General features: G+C 48.5%; 1 protein-coding gene across 9 annotated transcripts in view; it reads left to right on the top strand.

Moving 5' to 3' along the window:
• The window catches only part of LOC114872288 (ankyrin repeat domain-containing protein SOWAHC), a 93,390-nt gene that overhangs the window by 48,123 nt on the left and 28,562 nt on the right, over positions 1 to 16,705 (top strand). For 5 of the 9 annotated variants that reach the window (XR_003788745.2, XR_003788744.2, XM_029179354.2 and 2 more), the window contains 2 exons: positions 13,179 to 13,190; positions 13,962 to 13,964. The exons of 2 other annotated variants lie outside the window; for them this stretch is intronic. Coding sequence is in view for 5 of the 7 variants with exons in the window: in XM_029179354.2 (XP_029035187.2) it covers positions 13,179 to 13,190; positions 13,962 to 13,964 (15 nt within the window). In the remaining 2 variants the exon portion in view is untranslated. The remainder of the gene's footprint in view (positions 1 to 13,178; positions 13,191 to 13,961; positions 13,965 to 16,705) is intronic. 2 more of the 9 variants (XM_029179358.2, XM_029179355.2) reach the window with 1 other exon arrangement.

The raw sequence follows: 16,705 nt of genomic DNA, 5'->3' as shown, positions 1-16,705 counted from the left end.
CCTCTCTCAGCGGGAATTACGAAACGTACCTTTCTCGATGGATATATATACGTGTTTACTGCTCGAATGTAATCAACGTCAACTTCGTACTTCGTACATCAGCGCCGTGTACAATTATGTCAGCGATGACAGTGTTGGAGAAAGAACGGATTGTCGGCTACGAAATGCCAGAGATAATGAAGCGACCCGGACGACTCGTTGTTATTCGGATATTTGAAACTCTCTCTCTCCTAGCGTCGCTAAGAAATCAGTTTTCTCTTGTACGCTCGAAATCAACGGTGATCGTTTATGGAGCGTGTTGACGACGAATATAGTCAAGAAATTTTCATGAAATATCGAGCCGAAAAGAGTTGGCTTCTTTTTACCGGTGTACGAAACGAGCCAGAAATTCCGCCCGCGGCGTTGTTCGAAGAGAGACGACGATGTTGTCGAAGCTGAAGAGCAGCTTGGACGTCGAGCAGGCGAGGAAGAGAGTGCGTGATAGGCAAAAAGAAGAGAAGAGGATCGGGCACGCGGTCTGCTGCGACGCTGAGGAAGGAAAACACAGGACGCGGAGGAAGAAACGCGAACGGTAGCAGACGTGGAGCGCGGATTAACAATGCCGCAAATACTGGTACCGGCTGTGGAATGCCCGCGAGCGCACACGGCGCATAATTAATACGCTCCACGGTCGGGGAGCAACGTGGAGAGAGTGGAGGCGCGCTGGCAACGCGAGAGGAGAAAGAGGACGAGGTGCAGGAGCAAGGAAGACGACACGGTCTCGAGCCGGAGGATCGTGGAAAGAAAGAAGGGAAGGAAGGAAAGAAGAAGAAGAAGAAGAAGAAGGGAAGCCCGTTGGTACCGGAGGGACCTGGCTCGGGATGTCCGCGGGGAGGAGATTTATGTGGCTCCTGATTGAATCGTTCTCACTCGATCGCGCCGCTTGCTTTTTGCCCTCTCGAGATTCTCTCCGCGCTCTAACCCCCTGCTCTCATCTTTCTCTCTTTTTCCATTCGCTTTGTACAAAGTCGACTATGGTCAGATCCGTACCTTCGCGACCGCATCTGGCTGTTACCTATCCCTCCAACCTTATCTCGAATGCCCTCTTTGCCGAATCAATCGAATCGATCGCGTTCGATTACGCTCTTACGTTTCACACGGTCAAAGGTAAATCCGGCATTCGTTAATCGGTATATTACACGAGATCCTGTCTGAATTTCTGTGTTTCTGCTAAAGGAACTGTTTAAAAAAACCTTGATTTCTCACGCTTGTGCTTGCGAGTGGCTCACGTGCTCGTTCGTCACGGCTGTACGCCCACGCGTACGCCCACGACCGAACAAAAGCTAGAGAATTAACGTAGGAAAGTAGCATTTTGTCGAGATTAATATCCTCTTCCCTCACGAGGTTCTGGCCTGCCTTTCGGTTCGTTTCATTATTTTACATATACCAGAATTCAATTCTATTTTCCACGAAACAGGCTAACTCGGTATTGCCTCTGACTTTTTTTTCCACCTCTTGTCGAGGGAGGGTAACCATAACGCTCGTCGTCGTCTTGGTGCACGATAAGTTTCTGAAACAGAATCTCCTCCATTGTAATGCCACGCTCTCGCTCGGGGCGCTCTGTTAGCTAGCTAGGCGGCGAACGGAAGCAAAACAAAAGACGCCGAAATGCGTTCATTATTTCGAGCTAATTGGCGGTGCCTTTACCCTGGAGCCGAGAGGGAGCAGCATGAGCAAGAGCCAGAGCCAACCAGTCGACCTGCAGCACCCAGGAGCACCCCGCAAACCTCCTTCTCGTACTTTCAAAAGCGACCATCTCTCTTTCACGCGTTCACCCGCAGGCCTTCTTTCTTTCTCCGTCCTCTCCATCTCCCTAACCTTTGAATTAATTATTCCTCTTTGGGTGAACAGGAATTTTCTATACCCCCCTAATGTTGTATTCGTGTCCCGCGTGTTCCACGGGGAACCGGCGTTCCTTCTGTTTTACGGCGTCCTCCTCTGTGCACCGTGTCTCCGGGGTAATCTGGACGTTTGAATGCTTGGCAGATCTCTTCCTCTCTGATACCGAGATAGTTACGTGTCACGCGAAATGCTTGTTTAAAGCATTCTAATTTCCTCGACGCACGATGATAAAGTTCGGGCACCAAAAGAAGGCCGAGCTCCCTTAAGGTAAAAAGTCGCACGTTCACACCGCCCAATTCTTTGCGAACGGACGATTCCCCTTGCCCTTGCGACTTTTTAGCCTTCTTCTAGTGCACGAACGGTACATCCATTGCACCTGTGCGAATCAGACATATTGCGAGGAACTAAACGGACCCGTAGGACCTCCGCAAAGGCCGGAATCTTTTTGGAAAAATGAGTCTGGCGTTGCAGGAGGTTCGTTCGAATTGCCGGTAGTCTGGGCGCGTCGCTGGAACGGCGGACACGGTTGCACGGTATGCGTACAAGACTTACGATAAGTATCTGGACACATGTCGGCGTAAGTGGCGCGATCAATAAGCCGCGAGAGAGCAGGTTCGTCTCGCGACACTGTTGGAAGTCGAAAATCGTTGTACCGAGGACGAGTCGCGTCGGGAACAGCGGGTAGACGGTCATATTCTTGATCCTCTTCTACGAACACGGTAGCCGAGAAGAAGGAAGCACGGTTCGAACTCACACACGCGTCGCGAGAGGATCGCGCGACGTCTATACATAATATTCTCGTTCATATTGCGGCGTGGGGCGCACTGTCGCGTCCGTGCCTCCACCGGACAACGCCACGTGATGGTAATGGCCGCGATAATTATTTAGATAGCGGAGGATATATGCTTCCTAGCGCAGCATGGGACCCGTCCCCGTCGTTTCCATGGCGTACCCTCGTCGCTGGAATCGGGGACGCGGTGGAACACCTACCACCGTTTCAAGCATCACCCTTCTCCCTTTTTATCCTAGTCTGGCTTCTCTTCGGAGTCTCCATATTCCGCGACCACGCCAGGTCACGCCGCTTTTCCGGGCTCGAGAACCCCTTCGCAGCCTTCGATAATGATTCGGTTGATTTCGAACGAGTGCTACGCGTTAAGAGGGATTTTAATCGAAATGAAACAGAACATCCATTGTCGATACGAACGATGTTAAACGTGGGTGGTTACCCTGGTGGATACGGTTGCCGTAACCTGTTCACCGGAGCATCGAGTGCCGGCTACGTACACAGGGGTAGATTAATCGTATGTATCTGCGTTATGAGTGGTACATAATCGCGTGATGTATCGTCGGTAGTGCGTAGATAAGCTGGTCAGTGAATTTCACGGGATCGTGTATAGGAATCGCGTTGAGCAACCTCTAGAAATTAGCACACGACGAAGCTCGATAACGATCATCGCCTAGCTATGCGGCAATCGATCCGTTCGCCGATAAAACGTGTCGCCTTAATCTCGTTTGCATAATTAAAAGAAACGAATGTATGTATAATTCCAACGTGATTCGTAGAAACACTCTTATCGATTTTCCCGATCGTCCTCGTCCAGGTACGGTTCTCGTTGTTGGCCAAATTGGGTGACGACAGAGAGAGTGGAGGAGCAACAAATCAACCAGCTAATCGTCCTATTTATGGCTAGTCCCGTACGAGTCTAGACGATTCGAGCGTCGCGCTTCCTCTTGCGGCTTCTCGACAACAGACTTTGGGGTGGATTAACCCGATTCACCGTGCGTGGAAGAGCATTACTTCCACGCAGTGTACCCTGGTCCGTGGATCCAGAGAGTCCCCCCGATTTTCGCATAAATCAGTCCCTGTCCCCCGACGTTACCTCTCTCTCTCTCTCCCTTCTAGAGGAAGCACCGTGGCGGCATCCCCTTCTTTCTTCCACGGTGTTCCACCCACGGACAACCAGGAGAGAGAAGAAAGGAGACGGCGAAACGAAGAGCGGAGGAGCGCTATTTTATTGCCGGCTTAATAAATGGAGGCTCCTTTATTTGCTCGAGCCAGCATCCGCTCGCAGTTTGCCAACCTGTTTGCTAACAACAAATTAATCGGGTGACGTATCCCGGAGTGCGCGTATATACACGTATATATGTATATTTAATACGTATACACGGCAAGATTTCTTCGCTCTTCTTCTTCTTCTTCCTCCCGGAGTCTCTCTCTTTCTCCGTTTCCGTGCATCGCGTATGTATGTACTTTTACCTTTTCCTTCTTATCCTTCGAGAAGGAAGACGACAGCCCGTAGTACGAAGCTCGACAGCAGGCGTTCTTTCACCCCTTTCCAGCGACCCGCAACCTGCTGCTCGCTTCGTCGTTTCTCTTCTTCTCTTCTCGGCGTGCCCCGCAGCGGGCACAGGTATGCGTTACCCGCGGTGCCATGCTCCGATACGTTACTTACGCATTGGCCAATCTGTAATTCATAACGCGAGCGCTCGTTCGCGGTTTTTGCCCGGCTCGCGCTGGGAGACCGAGGGAAAGAATCGAGAGCCTTCGGGACGAGGGACGTACACCGAGCGTCACGTTCAACATCCCGTGGGAATAAAACCTGACCTGGTCAACGTCCTGCCTCTCCCGGCAAAACCGATGTTTCCATCCCTGATATCCAAACTCGATCGATACGACGTCGAACCTCGCTGACAGATAAACGAACACCTATTTCTTCAAATTGATAAAGCAGCTCGAATGGAGCGTAAACTTGAGCGGGGATCAGGGTCTCGTTGAATCGATCCGATCCAGCGATTTTTCGAGAGAAAAAAAAATATTCTCGCGGATGCCCGAGGACGAAACTGGTTTCGTATAGATCCTAAGTCCGCTCGCTTGGTCTACCCTGGTGGAAGACTGCAGGGAGTGTCTTTCGGCGCCGACATCCGGGGATTATATCAGCTGCGACGGACAGCTCGCCTAACAAATGATTCCCCTAATTCTCTTTTCGTCGAGCATTCGCATAATGGTCGTTATCGTCCCCGACCCACCGGGTAGCGCTGATACTTTGGGGATTACCATATTTACGACGAGGAGTCGTTCTTCTCGCGTGTATGTCCTGCATCCAGCGCGGACTCTTTGTTTCAAGCGTACAGCAGGATAACTTTCGATTCTATTCAGAGAGGAATTTTTCTGGTACAAACCACCCTCTAAGGATTTTTCCAGGAAGCTTAAAAGTCGATCGCATTTTCCTTTCGATTCGAAGAGGGAAGAGAAGCCTATCGGATGGCAAATAGCGTCAGCTTACCGACGTTTCGATACATTTCTATCGGGAGCAATAAAGTGGCTAGGTTTTTGCGCCGTTTCGAAACTCGTTACACGCTCGACTCGTTTCGATGGATACGCTCTCGGCCCTGTGTGCCGATGCATCGGCCGGGTGCAGCTCGGGCCTGGATGCAACTTTTTCTCGCACCCCCCCGCGTCTTTTTTCCGTTCCTATCGGTCGCTCGTCGGCTTCCGAACGTAGCGCGTTCAGGCCAAGAGGGGCCGAGACACGAAGGACGAGGCGGAGAATACTTTTCTTCTTGGTGCACGAGCCGCGTGCTTACATCGGAGCGCAACGACGCTCGGGGGACTTGGAATTCCAGCGTGAGATGCCGGTGCCGTGCTTACGTAAGAAAATCTCGGCAAAAGCCACGGTAAGAAAAGGGTTCGCGACTCTGCCTCTTGTTCCCCGGCGAGCCTATTCCGAGCGGAATAGAGCTGAGCTGAGCGGAACAGAGCAAAGCAGCCCGTCCAGGATTGTAATATAAATTCTATTAGGTTGGTTAAAAAATTCACTAGCTTTTTTCTTATAATTTGATTACCGATTATCGCCAACTATTCTTCTCACACGATGAATCATTGAAAAATGAGAGAGAATGTTTCTAGTCTCGAGAGAGAAAGAAAAGAAGTCACGGTACCGGTGGCAGCGTTTATCGTCGTCGTCGTCGTCAGAAGTCGTCGCGACCGGCATCGTCGTCGTGTCGTCGGCCACTGGCGAGAGGGCCCCTAGGCAGCCGGTAGCTGCTCCAACTCTCCGTACCGGTCATGCGTCGCAACTATAATTTGAAATAATTTATAAATCCTATTCAATTCAAATTAAGGCTCCACTCTGTCGGATGAATAAAAGATGCGCGGTACCGCTGGCTCACGCGCGCCGCAGAAGACCGCGTGCAATAATGCCCGCGTGTGCGCGCGGGCAAATGGTGGCCCATTATGCTTCTTCCGGTGAGTTACGCCAGGCACGAATCGTCTCGAGATTCCTCCGCGGATTATGATTAATAATAATTTCAATGAAATTTCGACGATTCCTATCTTTTACATCTTAGTTAGTTAAGTTAACATCGAGTCACGATTCCATTGGTGATGCGATTTTCATTCGCAAATATCGAAAAGTATCCAGAAAGGTGCTTTGTTTTCCCGTACAGAGCTCTCATATTTTACCGTGAAAAATCCAACGGATGGTGTGTGCCTGTTGCCTCCCCGCCCTTCCTCGTGTTATCCAGCCTAGCGACGGATGAGAGACGAAGAGAGGCATACGGGGCATTATAAAGCATTACAACGAGTGCTGTTAACGTCCGTGTCCAATCCGGGCGCGGCTCGAAAATAAAATACAAAATAGCGCGACAGCGCTTTGTAAAGCTTTCTGTCAAATCCATCGGCCGTCGCGTTCTGCCTTTTTCTCTTTCTCTCTTTCTCTGTCCACTCTCCTGCCTCTCGTTTCTCATAGCACGAATAAATCCATCTCTCTCTTGCTTTTTCATTTTTTTTTTTTTTTTTTCAGTCACCCTCGCGAACCGTTCGCAGTGTCGATTGTAAAAGGGTCACGTTGAAACGGCGAGAATCACTTCTATCCCCGTTGCCAGAATGAAATTCGTTTGATTTTATTTTTCCTCGCGTCGCGGTTCGGAACCAGGTACTGTCTGCTAGGTCGACCAAATAATCGGATCAAATTCGCGATTAGACGGAAAATGATCCGCGAAGCGAAATCAATTTGCTCGTGTAGCCGGGATAGTCGCTTCCTGGAGATTGCGTTTTCACCCTCAAGACACGGGAGAAACGCCGGTGACTTTCGATTCGTCTTTCCGTCTCGTCCTGCCATTCCTCTTTTTCTCTCTCTCTCTTTCTTCTTCCTGGTAGCAAACCGCTCTCGAACACGCTCGCGCGTTTCTTCTCTTCCCCGTTGCGCGAGTGCGACCGATTCGAATTGCAAATCAAATAGAATGCGCCTTGCTCACCGGCGATATTCTTTCCCGTCGCTCGATCCTTTCTTCCTTCAATTTTCCGCGGGAAAAAAGGGGAGAACGCGGATAACCTGGCTGCGATTAGAACGCTTTGCTTCTCTTTGGTGCGAATTGCGATCCAAATCGAACCTATGTCACCCACCCTCTAAATAGTATATCATCCAAGCTGTTGTCACGTAAAATGACAATACTGATTCAATTCTATTAACCGTGACAGACTTGAACAAACCAAAGATACCCCATCTGTTATTCCATCAATCAGAGGAAAACTGTCGAGACACACCTTCTTCCCGCCAAATGGAAGGTCTTTTTTTTCCTCGAAACCCTTAACGTGCAACCGCAACCCTCTACTCCGAGTTTCGTTCGCCGCTAGGAAATTCCAGGGGTTGAAACGAGTAGCTGGTTGCTCGCAGCCAATCGAGAGTTCATCGGGGTGGCGCGCGCGCCTAGGAATATTCGCCGCTCAATTTCGTTTTCCCCCCTGTTTAATCATGGTCCTGGGGGGCCCGGTTTCGGGGGTGGCGAAACGGTACGCGATGCAACACGAACGGCGATCGGTACGAGATAGAGAGATCGTTGGAGAGGGGTTGATGATAGGAGAGGAGGGGTTGCTGGGGCGGCGGCAATAGCCCCGCTCGGGCCGTCATTTGTCAGGGGCTGTCGCGGCACAAGCGTGTTTCTGTTCCAGCGGCGCAGATAGCGGCCCGTCCATAGGCCGTTCATCTTTATTCCTTTATACAGGCTGCCCTGTAACTGGTGCTATAGTTGCCCCGACAACGGAATGTTTCTACGTGAAATGATGTAGAATAAAATTTACTCCATGTACGAGCCTTTGTCTTCGAGGGAATTTATCAGAATTGATAATCTGACGTAGAGAAAAATCGCTGGAATACGATCTATTTAAACTAGCATCACCAGCTACGGAACAGCCTGTACACAGGGCTCCTATGCTGCCCCTCCAACTGTCTACGTAAAACGCCCTACACGATTCCCTCGAACTCATTTAATTACAACAAACAATTTATTAGGTCCATCCAGGATCCGCCCACGGGCACGCGGTTTAGTCGAAGCCAGGAAGGGTGGGTAATGGGGGAAGAAGGGGAAGAATGCACTCGTTCGTTCGAGCTGACGAAACTGAAATTATTCCGCCAGGGGTGGCCGGTCACTCGATCGCATCCGTACAAAAGGAACGTGTTTTTGGTTCGATGAAACGCGTTGGTCGGTTACGCTCGGCTCGTTTCGCTTCTGGCCTGTTTGATTGGAGCCCTGGCAGCGATGAAACGATCGGAATACGAGCACGGCCAATCGATCCGCGAAGCTGGACGACCCGGGGAAGAACGAATCGCCGATTTGCTGGGAATGATTATCCGTGACGAATCCTGGCAACTTTGTTGAAAGGCACGCCGGTGTTTCTTGTGTCAACAGTTCCCTGTAAGATGACGCTCGAAATTTCATTTATCGTAGATTTATCTGATTACCTTCTTAATCTTGATACGTTAAATAGCTCCGTGGATGGAACAGTGTCGATAATGAACATCGAGGGGGGGAGTGAAAAAAGTAGAACTAGAAATCGTCGACTAGAACAGCGTGCAACAACTACATTATTCCAGTGTCGATCGGACACGTACGATAGGGTGCCGCTATTACGAACGAAAGCGTGAGATTCGGATTTAACGGTCGTGTGTACATCTCTTTCTTTCCTTCTTTCTTTCTCTTCCTGCCGGCAATCAACGAATTGATTGCACCAGAAACCGAGGAACATTTCGTTTAGAAAGCGGTGCCCGATAGACATCGCTCGCCATTATAACAGTAGGCCGGCATAATTGAAAACGTAATTACATCCCAGTCCATTTTCCTTTTTACCCACGCGAAGTCAAAATCTACCTCTAACAAGGGACACGCAGCGCATACGTTAACGAACTGTAACGCAATTTTCCGTCTCCCGGGTGCCACTCCATTCACGAGTTTTCCGCTAGTAATGTTAATTATCCTGGTTGCGAAAAAAAAAAAAAGCGATCCGACCTGAAACGAGCCGGTTCTCTTCGTGGTCCTCGCTTCCTCAGTTCACACGGCTCGTTCGCGTGGGCGTCTCGCTTCGTTGACCCACGACCTTTCGCCAGACTAGCGACCAGATTTTCTCTTATCTCGTCGACCGTCGATAAGATTGGCGAACTCGATGCGACCAAAGAATTGATCTGACATTGTGCCCTCTATAAATGCCAAGAATCCGTCCGGAAGGTCGGCGACGCACGGTTCGACCCGTCTGATTTTCACGTAAGAGTATCGGTCATAGCTTCGGAAAATCTAGGAGCCCGATAGTCGCCATTAATTTGTTGAATTTTCCCCGATTGTGTTGCTTATGCAACACGTTGGAACACGTATATACCCAAGAGTGATCCCGTAATCGCGTAATCCCCGGTTTGCCCCGCGATTCGATCAATTACGCCGACACCATTGTAATTTGTAGCGTCTCTATCTGCATTTGTCTGGTGGAACCGGTTAACGAGGCCAGCCAGCCAATCGGAGAAGGAACGATCTCGTTGCCCCCAGTCAACTCGATTAATCGACTGTTGGCCGAGTAGAAACAGAGAGGCAGCCAGGTTTCTGCGACTCGTACACACGCGTCTACATACGCGTACATACGTTTACCTTGAATATTTTCAGCCAGTTGGTAGGCCTGCTGTGGCATTGCTGCTGTTGCTGCTGGTAACTCGGTGCAATTTCAGCTGCGCTTCCATCGTCGAGCTGAAATAAAGTGGCCCCGAACACACGAAGTAATTAATTACCGCGATCTGATTGCGCGCAATTAATCCCGCCAGTCTTGCCGGCGGATCATTAATTAAGGGTAAACGAATGTCTCCGGGATGTAGACACTCGCGTGGATACGTTCATTTATTTGGAATAATTTACTTTAAACGGGCAACGGAGTTGGCGTGCCTAGAGCTCTCTTCTTTCTCGACCGCGTCTTCGAATTAGAGGCACGCGATAAATTCTCCCTTATCGAATCGGTACACCGATATCGATCTGATACATTACGTGTCGCGGCTGTGTTGTTTCGCTTCTTCGAAATAACTTTCAACTTGCTTTATATTTCAATTCGTCGAGAAAATTGTTGTCTTATCAACGATGACAAAAACATAACGTAATTAATAATTCGTCGCCAGTTAAAATAATAAGCTGTATGTTACGTTCTCATTCACCGAGTTTTTCTTTATACGCTGTTTCTGTTTCTCTTACAAAGCTAGCCGAGTTTACCCGCTCGTTACTCGAGTCCTCCCACGTGAATCGAATTATCTTCCGCTCTGCGGCGTGAAAAAGAGGAGGCGTGCCGTTTACGGCCACTTCCTCGATCATTGCCACTTCTGCTGGCTTTTGTCTTATTAGCGTATTCACGAGCTTCCCTTTCCATTTCTTTCTCTTCTTCCACCGTTCTAAAGTAACGAAGGAAACACCTTGATTTTTCCCACGAACGTTAACGTAACGATAGTTCTTATAATTTTCTTGTATTAAATTTAAACGTTTCGTAAGAGAATTATTCTTCCATTAATTTGTTTGCACGATATTTGGAAAATCACCTTAGCATTTCTGTAAAGTCAGATTCCCGGCAGAATTGTCGATTAGCCGGGATAGATTAGAGCACAACCTTTTAAGCGGTTTAATAACACGATTCAAGGAGCGGCAACGTTCGATGCATTAAGGTCAGCTGGGTCGAGGTGTATGAAGATAATAGCCAGCCACCGATCGGCTGGCCGGCGAATAAGTTCTTTTACATCCAAGTACGTAACCCGTCTGAGTGGTTCATTAAAGGCGCGGGGTTGCTCGATCTTTCCCGAGTTATTCCGTCGTTTTACTGTTAACATTTGTATGCTGAAAACCAACAGGTACCGTGTGAAATAAATCCTCGCGATGGCGTTTTAAATCGCGTCGAGTCATGAACTACGTAGGTACTTTGAGAACATATAATAGCTACCAGTTTTCATCGTTTCGTCCTAAAGGATGTTCCATAACAGGCGGTCAATTTGAATTGATAAATCAAATTTGAACGATCGATCGGTAATCATCTGTACCGTCTGATAGAAATGTTAGATTTCTATTGGGAAAGTAATTTGATAAAGTAATTCGAGGCGGTTTTTGGGTTCTCTTAATGATGAGATCGAACGGTGAATCGAGGTGCTCGGGGTCAGGCAGCGCAAAAATAATAATCAATCGAACGAGCGGCAAGTGAGAGGCGGGCAATTACGCGGTGGCGGCGGTACCTGTGCTGCGGTTTGCCCGGGCCAAGAGGGACGAGGACAAGCAGATCCTCCTACCGCCTTTAATTCGCCTCCACCGTTCCTCTTGGACCCCTATCATAATGTAACAACTCGAGACTCCCTCGCTTTATTATTAAAAGTTAAAATTCCGCTGGCAGCCGAACGATCTCTTGCGGCGAATCGATTCTCTCCGTACTCATTCACCTGTCCTCCTCCTCTTCATCTTTCTTCCCCTCTTTCTTCGAAAACCTTCCTGCTTATAAGCTCGTTGCTCGCAATTTTCTTCATCAAATTTTATTCGCAACCAAGACATTTTTCAGCGTATTATCCGCTGTTTTTTCGACGACTATAACAATTGAAATCGCTCGATACTCGTATCGTCCAAATGCAAAAAAAGAAAAAAAAGGAATAGAGAGGAAGAGCAACGACGAAACAAGCCTGGTCGAGCGGTATAGTGTACCGGGGGTTAATAAAATTCGCGGCACTCGGTCGCCGGCGAGGATATCGCGGTGATTTTTTCCCCATCGCTAGTACATCGGCCGATAGTGGGTGGAATTGTCGAAAGGCGGTAAAACTGTCCAACGAAGAGTAAGGGTATTGCAGGTGCGCGAGGGCCGTTTCCCCGTACGAATTACGCTCACGCGGAATGGCTATTTACTCGGCGGCTGATGGAAACGCGCTAGCTGAATACCGGTTTCGCGATGGAATATTTAAACGGAACAAGAGTTGCTGGACGCGGCCGAATCGGAAAACCGCAGCTCGTTTCCTCGTCCGCGAAATACCGCGACGTCGAAAACGTACATGTGTCCGCGAAATATTTTCTGGGTTTATAAACAAACCGTGTCTGAAAGCGAGATAGTTACCGATGAAAGGACGCGTTTAATTTTTAATTTAACCGGTCCATCATAACCCGAACCGTCGATTACGAAGATTTACAACGAATCTCGCATAATTACCTCGAGATACCCGTGTCATCGTAAAGGTATCTCGTCTAAAATCGTTTTAAACATGATTTCTCTTTGACGAGGCTTAATAATTTCGTCGGGAACAGAGGGAACAGATCGTTTTCGATCAGTATAAATTGTTCCGGGAACGTGATCTCGAGTAGCATGGGGGCCATTTTTCGGCAAACGGGGCGCAGGGCATCGTTCGATTTTTAACGACTCGAATATAACCGCGGCGAAGGATCAGGAATAATTCGAGGAGCGAGCGATTCGCGCGATTACATATTATGCTAAACACGCGAAAATGGCTTTTTAAATGGAACATCTACATTTATGCCGGAACCCGGCTCATTTCGAGCTACCCGTTACCTGGGTCCAGCGATCGAACGCGTAAGCAGCGTCGAATTAAACGCAATTTTCGTCGATCCGAGGTATGCATAACAAATTATCGAGACGAACAGAACGTCTTCTTTATAGTCGGATACTGGAACGATCATTATGCACGTAGCACGGGGGCAAAAACGATTCTTCCTCCAATTACACTCTCTAACAAATTCATCTGAAATTCGTCAGGTGGTGGAATTTCATTTTACTACTTACATAGTTACGCCAATGTTTAATCGCTCGTTTTAACCCACCTTGATCTTATATTTCGCGAAAGGAAGATAGCGACTGATGTGTCAGGAGAGAAATCGTTGGAACCGTCGGAGAAATTGGAAATTAAACGGTTCGCGAAACGCTGCCCGTATTCTGGAAGGATCTGTTTTTAACTCGTATCCCGTTGTTTTTTTTTTTCCTCTGTTTCATGTGCTGACCGGGATCACCGTCGACTGTCCAGGATCCAACGTCCGTGAGTATGGGGTTATTACGGCCGTGTCGTCACGAAATGTTCCAAAGTATCGCTGCTGCGGATGGCATCGAGCTTCGCCGAGTGAATGGGATCGGCTGTATATCGCGGCAGTTAGCATGAACGAACGGGTTTCTTTTCCCGTCACGAGGACCCGGTCAGACCCGAAAAAAGTCTCGCGCGTATCGCGTTTCACTTATTGGCGAAACTGCACCGCGTGCACCGTGTGTTTGTTTCGGTTTCGACGGAGGTTGACCGGCAAAAAAGTAGAACGAACGAGCGGGACCGATTGGAAATTCGGCGTTTCACGGTCACCGATACGCCGCGATACGTCCTTCCCTTTCTTGCCCTCCCCCGTTCGTCGAACAAAGACTGACGCGTTTTTAATTAACACATTGTCGTCAATTCGTGCCGCCCTTCGCCGACGCTGCATCATTCGGCTACATCTTTCTTGCAGAACCATTCGGGAGAGTAACCTTTTCTTTTTTATCGAGCCTGAACCAGCTTTGATTGAGATCTTTGTTCGATTGTGTCACGGTCGAATGGTTTCGCGGCTGCTTTAAAAGCTGGGTTTACACGCTTATGGAATTTGCTCAAACTGACTTGCGCGATTAAGTTTCTTCAAAATTCAATTTATTCCGAAGATCAGCGTGTAAACCCGATTGAATTCTTGATGTAACTTTTTAAATCGACCTCTTCGTTTCATGCTGACCGCTTGAATTATCGGGACAAACCGGTGCATCGGCGACGGCAATTGGATCATCTGGAATTCAGGGCGTAAGTACCATTCAGATTCTTTCTTTTCCCTTCGAAATTGCACGTTGTCAGTGCGCGTCAAAGCCGACCTCGTTCGAAATTTCACTGGATACGTACGAGTCGAGTCTGTTAACGTGTCCGATGATTCGTGTCAGACCGTCGGTTTGACGAGCAAAGAATACTTTGTTTCTATTACTGCGTTCGAGTGAAATTGAGACGATTATTTGCACGAATCCATAATTTCCGACTTGTGTACCCATGATCCAGTTATTTGTACGCGGTTAACGAGTAAAGGATACTTTGTATCTATCGCTACGTGCCATTGGAAACGATACAAACAGACAATTACTCGCACGAATCAATCATTTCCGAGCAAACAGTCGCATGGCATTGCGTGAAAACCGCGTGTATTGAATTCTTTGTAACTTGTTGCCAAGCCTGGAAAGCGATTCAGAACGATCAACTAATTATTTAACGTACAATCTTGTGGACAGTTTATCGAGAAACTTGTTGCTTTCAAACAGAAACCCGCACGCTATCTTTTTATCTCGCGCGTATACAGGCTGCTTCAAAAATAATGCGCATCCTGAAGAGTACGAGTCAGAATTGATGACCCAGTTTTTAATATTTAAAAATAAATTCTCTAGATTATGAAATGGTAAAGGATCGTTCGATTTCGTTTTCCCCAAGAAGAATTTATAATTTTCACAAGGTACATATTTTTTGAACCGTTCTGTATACGGGGCTCTTGCGTCTCGTTTCGATAAATCAGTAGCGCGTTCTTCGCTGAAAATTGCGATCAATCGCGACAATAACATCATACGTGGCGCAAAACACGCGGATCGTTATCGTACGTTTGTTTCCCGCGGCGGATCCGTTCCCGCTGCGCGACTCGGCCCCGTGCACAGCTGTTCTTGTCAGTATCCCGATGCATCACGATAAATCCAACGAGCAGCTCCTTTTTCGTACGGTTTCGATGCGCCGCGCGGCTCGTTCGCCGTGTGTCGTGTCGTATACCCTGAACGATCGGCTAAAAGCGAGCACACGCGTGTCTTCTCTCATACAACGATCACGGTATAATCGCGAGATCGAGGCCCGCGGTTAAGTCTCAATTAACCGGTAGATCTCTATCGAGAAACTCTTCCACCCTAAGATTATCTCTAGCGGTTGCATAATGAACGTCCCGCTATCGTCCCGTGCACTTTAAGATCTTCAAATAATCGTCATCAGTTTGATCGACTTCTAATCGATCATTTGTATTATATGGCATATTCGAATAGTGAGAAAATGAAGAATGATGAAACGTTTGAACATTGATTTGATTATTTCCAAAATTGAACTACGAAAATGGAAAAGGAGGGGGTGTTCGAAAAAGAAATTGGTCATTTGACGCGGCGCGAAAGAAAAGTCGGTCCGGTGGTTGATACAAAAGCCATCTCCGAAGGTTTCGGGTACTGGCGAGGGCAGGAATACGAAATGACGGGACGGATATCTGACGTCTCTATAGCAGTAAAACGGCGGGCATGCGTGGCCCGGCGCTGCCACGACGGGGGTCCTGAGACGTCGTCGGAGACATCGGGCACCGCGGGCGGCCATTGTCTCAAGGGAGACCCAAGGGCGAGGCAGGAAGGGCCAACCCGGGCTGACACGCACGAGGGGGTCGCCAGCGCCCCGCCGGGCCCCGAAACGAAATTAATAACCGAATTTCAAGTATTCCTATTTCCAGCGACGAGTTATCGGCCGCAACGGCCCGTACGGCCACCTGAGACCCCCTCGCAGTCAGCGCAGAAACCGATGTCACACCTACGCGATCCCTACGAAAACGAGAATAAATGTTACAATCCCCTCGGCTCGGCTGACTTACGATGCCGATAAACGATATTTACGGCGTAATCGTTAATTAAAATATATCGGTGTGTCGGCGCTGGCACGGCGGAAACGAATTCGCGAAGAACGCCGCGAACTCGTGTCCCAACGAGATGTTAATGAGTCAGCTGCTACGTCTTAGTTAAGCTGTTCTCTTATTTGCCCAACGTCCAACCTTGGGACCAGAAACTCGAACCTGCGCCGTTCGTGTGCAAAAGATCGCGACCCGTTGATCGATCGTTTTCCTCTTTGCCAGCTCATCGTCAACTTCATCGATCTTCGTAAGCGTTTGAAAGTTTGAACGCGTAGGTGGCGATCGGTTAACTGAGAAATTATTCCGATAAAATTGTACCGCGTATTTTTATATCTTTCGCAATTTGAATTGGAAATTAGATGATTTTTGTGGCCGTAATTTGTATAGTAAGAATAGCCTCGTTCCTCTTGAACGGTCTCCATATGGTTGCGACCTTGCCTTTTTTTCAACGTCGCCAGGTTATATCGCGAGCGGCGCTATAAGCGGGCAATTAAAAACGTGCGGCAGAGACATTTATGTTGGCACTAACTGCCCGTTAAGACGGAGGAACCGCCTAACCGTGGAAGGTGTAATTGGCCGACGTGCTGAAGCTGCAGCTCGTAAAACAGCGGGCGTGCCTGGCTCGCTGTAGTTTTTCCGCTCGCGCCGCCTCTACCTATCGCCTTTCGTTGAATTTTCAATTAATCCACGTCGTCGATCTCTTTTTCCTTCTCTCAAATACTTCCGTACCTGGGAGAAATCGATTCGAGCCAACCGCGTGATTTTAACGAGAACCATCATTAGGCTTCCTTAGATCCAAGTGTTTTCTTGCTATTAACGCTTTATTATCGTCCAAGTTTTTCTGAAGTTAGCAAAAATCTAG

The sequence above is a fragment of the Osmia bicornis genome, chromosome 5 (genome assembly GCF_907164935.1).
Source record: "Osmia bicornis bicornis chromosome 5, iOsmBic2.1, whole genome shotgun sequence".
NCBI classification, from domain to species: Eukaryota; Metazoa; Arthropoda; class Insecta; order Hymenoptera; family Megachilidae; genus Osmia; species Osmia bicornis.
This window is presented reverse-complemented; position numbering and strand designations above follow the sequence as displayed.